The sequence below is a fragment of the Mastomys coucha genome, unplaced genomic scaffold (genome assembly GCF_008632895.1).
Source record: "Mastomys coucha isolate ucsf_1 unplaced genomic scaffold, UCSF_Mcou_1 pScaffold20, whole genome shotgun sequence".
Taxonomy (NCBI): Eukaryota; Metazoa; Chordata; class Mammalia; order Rodentia; family Muridae; genus Mastomys; species Mastomys coucha.
The window spans coordinates 51,786,125-51,791,934 of NW_022196903.1; the positions used below are offsets into that span (position 1 = coordinate 51,786,125).

The 5,810-nt window shown below is 35.9% G+C and overlaps 1 protein-coding gene across 2 annotated transcripts in view; it reads left to right on the plus strand.

Moving 5' to 3' along the window:
- Avl9 (AVL9 cell migration associated) overlaps nucleotides 1-5,810 on the plus strand; it is a 48,783-nt gene that overhangs the window by 33,933 nt on the left and 9,040 nt on the right. For both annotated transcript variants that reach the window (XR_004122030.1, XM_031382014.1), the window contains exons 14-15: nucleotides 2,531-2,584; nucleotides 3,002-3,090. Coding sequence is in view for 1 of the 2 variants with exons in the window: in XM_031382014.1 (XP_031237874.1) it covers nucleotides 2,531-2,584; nucleotides 3,002-3,090 (143 nt within the window). In the remaining variant the exon portion in view is untranslated. The remainder of the gene's footprint in view (nucleotides 1-2,530; nucleotides 2,585-3,001; nucleotides 3,091-5,810) is intronic.

The following is a 5,810-nucleotide window of genomic DNA, read 5'->3' on the forward strand; positions in this document are numbered from 1 at the left end:
CACGGATAAAACTCTATTGTGTTTATTTTTTTAATTTTCTTACATACCTTTTCTTGATGGACATGGAGACCAATTGCATATTTGAGGTCTTTAAATGGTTCAGGAAGAAGCATGGATATACAGGTAGCTTTGCAGCATGCTGACTTAGAATCCTCTAGGTATATATATATATAACCAATAGATGTATAGCTGGGTCATATGGCGTCAAGTTTTTGAGGGAATTCCTTTTTTATTTCATATTTTTCATTGCTTTCAGCAGTGTATAAGGGTTCTTCTTTCCTATATCTTCAGTACCATTTTTTTCTTTGTCCTGTGTTTTCTTTTTTTTTTTTTAACTTTTATTGCATTATGATGAGAAAAGTTACATAATTTCAATTTATCTGAATTTGTTAACATTTAAAAACATATTTTAATTAAATAGAATTGAATCACATTCTTGTTTCCGTTTTGTACTACCACTCCTCCCAGAGACCCCCCTTCAATACCTACAATATCTTTTTTGTCATATTCTTTAAAATTTATAGAATTGTAGGTTTGAAGGCCAGACTTACCTTCAAAAACAAAAATAAGCAAAGAGGACACCAATAGATATACTAACATAGAAGAAGGGAATCTCATGGCTTCAAACTCAGAGTATGAATTATAGGCAACTAAGGAATGCAGAGCCCAGAGGAAGCAGGAGAGAAAAAGTCTCTCTAGGGAAGAGCCTCCAAATTGTGGTCAGCCCTGAAATCATGTCCATACAGTTAGCATAATACATTATAAAGACTGGTAAGGTGTATGTGTATCTATGTATATATAACAACAATTAAAGAAATAGAGCCATGAATTTGAGAGAGCAAAGTGAGTCATGTTGTAAGGGTTAGAGGGAAGAAGGGAAGGAGGAAAAACAATGCAATTATATTTTAATTTCAAAAAAGTAATATTGTTTTGTTTAGTTTTATTTTTTGTTTTTTGAGACAGGGTTTCTCTGTGTAGCCATGGCTGTCCTGGAACTCACTCTGTATACCAGGCTGGCTTCGAACTCAGAAATCCGTCAGCCTCTGATTCCCAAGTGCTGGGATTAAAGGCCTGTGCCACCACTGCCCAGCATAAAAAAATATTTTTATAAAAGTATATATAGAAAAAAAAAAGATCTTTGCTTTTACATTTTTAAAACAAAAAGGGGAGAAGATCAAAGACGAAGAGGCCCATTAGAGTAACAATTAGGGATAATCCCTAGATTTTAAACATTTTCACCAGATTAAAAATAAAAAATGAAAAAAAAGGTCTTCATTAATTATCAGGAAGTATAATTTGAAACATTCCAAACTAATTACCTTGAAATCTGCCTGACACTTTTTTAGCTTCTAAAGAGGACTCCTCTAAATTACCAAGCATCAGACATATCCCGTCCCTGAAATCAAGCTTTTTGGAGAATAGGAAAAATGACTGATTAGGGATGTTTTTGTGATATTGCAATGTTTGCTACTGAACTTGGGGCTATGAATGTGTTAGGCAGCTCCAAGCACAGCGTGTTTGTGGATTTGCTAGGTTAGTTCTGTGATCCATAAAAGGAAGAACTGTTTTATATGCTTACTTTAACCCAGAGCACTTTACTGTCACTTGACAAAACTATAGAATTTTTGTAAGTAGCTATGAATTTCTCTTTTTCCTTAACAGAGGACACAGTGACCCTGAGTATAAGACAAGAATTGTTTATTGACCTCTCTTCCAATCTTAACTAAGCTTAAGTCATGTGTTTGGTTGGTTTTGGTTTTGATTTTAATAAAATGTTTTTCCTTTGGTGTGGCAGAAATTTTCACAAAACTACAGTGCCAGCCAGGCAGTGGTGGTGCATGCCTTTAATCCCAGCACTTGGGAGGCAGAGGCAGGAGGATTTCTGAGTTCGAGGCCAGCCTGGTCTACAGAGTGAGTTCCAGGACAGCCAGGGCTACACAGAGAAACCCTATCTACAAACAAACAAACAAACAAACAAACAAACAAAAAACTAACAAAACAAAAACTACAGTGCCATTTTAAGTTCTGCATTTTGAGTTGCGTATATAATAGACTACAGATTTTGCTGATTGATTCATTAGCCAATTTTTATGGCCAATGACACATATTTACAGGGTGACCAGGATCAAGGTAAAGTTGTGACAGTGGCCTAAATTAGCTACTCACCTAATTTCCTGATGTATTTTTAAGTTGGGCTGATGCTTCATCCCTATCCCAGATGAAGTAATTCCTATGTCAGAGTAGTGTTAGCACTTCTGTCCTCCTGTCCCCCAGTATACATGTGTCCACTTCTAGCCACATTCATTCATTCATTCATTCATTCATTCATTGCACAAGGAAAGAAGAGAAAACTCAAAACTGTTGAGTCACTTGGAGAATTCATATTTGGAATGATGCATGGGGCCCCACAGTCTGTTTCAGAGCATTGTGTCCTTTTGTGTCTCTGAAAAGGTTTACTAACATTTCATGTGACCACTCTTTGCACCGATATAGATGTGTTCATAATATAAACTTAAGCTTTGTTTTACAGCCATCCTTTTCAAGGCCAGTACTCGGTGTCAGACATGAAACTCAGATTCTCACAGTGAGTACTTAGAGAAAATAAGGGGAAATTCTTCTGAGTATATGCCATATTTTGCCAAATTGAGTATTTTGTTTACTTGATAGATTAGTGTTCCAGATAGTAACCCAGTGTGTATAGCATTCTGTAGCTCAACAGTGTGTATTTCAATAAAAACTCTGTCCATACATAATAGTATGAAATAATAACAGGACTTGCCATTCTTATTTTGATGATATTCTGTCAGAAATCATGTCTGTCAAGGAGATTTATCCATAAATCTTTCTGTCCTCACTTCAGCTCATTTCTGTGTTCTTTCAAATACATTCAAGTATTTATTCATAATAATTTTGCTTTTTACTTTCTTTTGATAGTAGAGTGGTTTGGTTGTGGGCATTCTCAAATGTTTGAGATTTTTAAAAATTGTATTTCTTTTCTTAGTTCTGTTCAGAACAGTGAACGTGGCAAAAAAATTGGCAGTGTCATGGTCACAACCAGCCGGAATGTGGTACAAACAGGAAAAGCCGTTGGTAAGGCACACCTTTAGCAGTAGCTGTTTGTCATATGTATCCATTTTCTGTCTTCAGTGTGTAATTCATTACAATAAAGTTATAGAGATTTCTGGATCACATAACAATACAAAGGGGCTTTTAAAGTTTTCAGTTAAAATAAAAAGAGGAATTTATGTTTTCTAAGTAGAAGAATAAAAAATAAATAAATATAAAATAAAATAAGTAATAAAAAGAGACACTACAGATAGCCAGGATTACACTACAGATAGCCAGTAACATCAGAATAGCTCTAGGTCTGCTGAAGAACTTAAAACCTGGTGCAGGGTTTCTAATTTAACCCATATCTATGTTGGCTTGGCTCTTGAGTTCTTTCCTCCTCTTCTTCCTCCTTCTTTTCTCTCTCCCAGCCTCTCTTTCTTCCTTTCTTCTCTTATTCAACCCCCCACATGCTTTTGTTTGTCAAGACAGGATCTCACTTTGTAGTCCAGATTAGCCTCAAACTCCAGATTCTCCTGACTCAACATCCCAAGTTCTGAGATTATAAACTTCTCATTGAAATTCTATTAGATAAGGAAGAAATAACATAAATTGAATATAAACCTTTCATAAAGTAGTGACTGAGGTAATACTTTCCAACTCACTTTATAAGGCCAGTATTAACCAGATACCCAAAGCTAGGTAAATTATAACATGTACGTATATATTCTGTGCCTAGCATTTTTTCACTCAAAATATTTTGAAGATTATTCTGTGTTGTGTCTGAATAAATTCCTTATTCCTTCCCCTCCCCCTTTGTTTGTTTGTTGTTGGAGCTCCAGGTAACCTGGAACTTATATAGACCAAGCTAGCCTTGAACTCGAAATCTGCCTGCCTCTACCTCCTAAGTACTAGGAATAAAGGTGTACACCACCACACATTCTGTTCTGTACTTTTAACTTTATTATTTTGGTCCAGTTTCAAACCTAGAAACCATATTAGTTACTTTTCTTATCACTTTGACCACAGCTGACAGAAACAACTCAAGGGAGAACTTAGCTTTGGCTTATGGTTTTAAAGGGCACAGTTTATCAGGTCAGCAAGTCATGATGCAATTCATAACAGTGTGAGCATGTTGCTGCTGATGCTCCTTATATCCTAGTAGATCAGGAAGCAGAGAGCTAGAGCTGGAAATAGATACAACGTCAGATGCCCATGTAACACTTCACTTCTGCTAGACCACAGGTCCCAAAGCTCCTTAACCTCCCAAAGCAGTATCATCATGCAGAGACAAAGTATTCAAACAAATGAGCCCATGCAGGACATTTTATAACCCATACCAGCAATAACTCTTAACTCTTATTGAGCAAAACACAGAAGCCCCAGTATAAGAATGCCTCATAATGGTATTTGTAGCTAACATTCCTTACACCTATAGAAAGTTGGTGAAAGGATGCTCTGGACTCCTTTTAAAAGACACAGAACATATAGCCCTACTGCTAGGTACATTTTATTGCTAGAGGAGTGGAATTTGGTATATGTTTCTATATAGTTATACATTTGATTTATTTTGGATTCTTATATTTAATAGAAAAATTTAGCTTCGTTAGTAGCACCCCCATCCAAAAAGATCTATTCAAAGAACCATAGAAGATACTCAAAACTATAGACATGCCATGTTTTTTCTTGCACATCCAACCCATGATAAAACATTAGCATGTAAATTAACCAGAGAAATTAACAGTAATAATAGGATGAGAGAGTTATAACAGTATATTATAGTAAAAGTTATATGAATATATTCTGTCACTCAAAATTTTTTCACTTTTTCGTTTAAAGAAATTACTTTACAGCTCTTCTTTGGCGTGTTCAAATTGCCAGCTCCATAGCTCTTGCCTTTAGGGTTACTGCAACATAGACACTGCGATACCAGGTATCTTAGTTAGGGCTCTGTTGCTGTGATAAATATGACCAAAAGCAACTTGGAGTTGAAGGGGTTTGTTTGGCTTCTATGTCCTAGGTCACAGTTCATTGAGAGAAACCAAGGCAGGAACTGATACAAAGACCATGAAGGAACACTGCTTACTGGTTTGCTCAGTGCTTTGCTCAGCCAACATTCTTACACCATTAAGACCACTTGACCACTGTGGGCTGCATCCTCCTACACTAATCATTAATCAAGAAAATACCCTATAAATTTACCTACACACCAGTCTGTTAGTAGCATTTTCCCAATTAAGATTCCTTCTTTCCAGATTTGTCTAGGCGTGAGTCAAGTTAATAAAAACAACCTACACACCAGGGGAGTGAGTCTGATACCAGATGTTTACCAAGTGATTGGTAGGCAGGAACAGAAGCATGTATACATTAGAGAAAAGGAGATATGAGTAGAGACAGAACTGGATAGTGTGATAGGCCATCACTACTTAGAACAGACTGAAATTTATAATTTATAAATGATTTATTTCTAAAATATTCCATTGAATATTACCTGAATATTATTGCCTGAAGATTCAGACAACAGGGAACTCAAGTGTAGGAACTGAAACCACAGGCAATGAGGACAGCTATATTTGGTTTCCAGTGTTGCTGCTATCAATTAAATTGCAACACATGTCTCTTCTATGTCACCTTTCCCTAATAGCAGTGACTCAATCTCACATTCACAGCAACTTCAAAGATAATATTATTTAAAAACAACATGAGACCTACAAGGCTTTCTTCCAGTATAGTACTATCCTTTTTTTTTTTTTTTTTTTTTT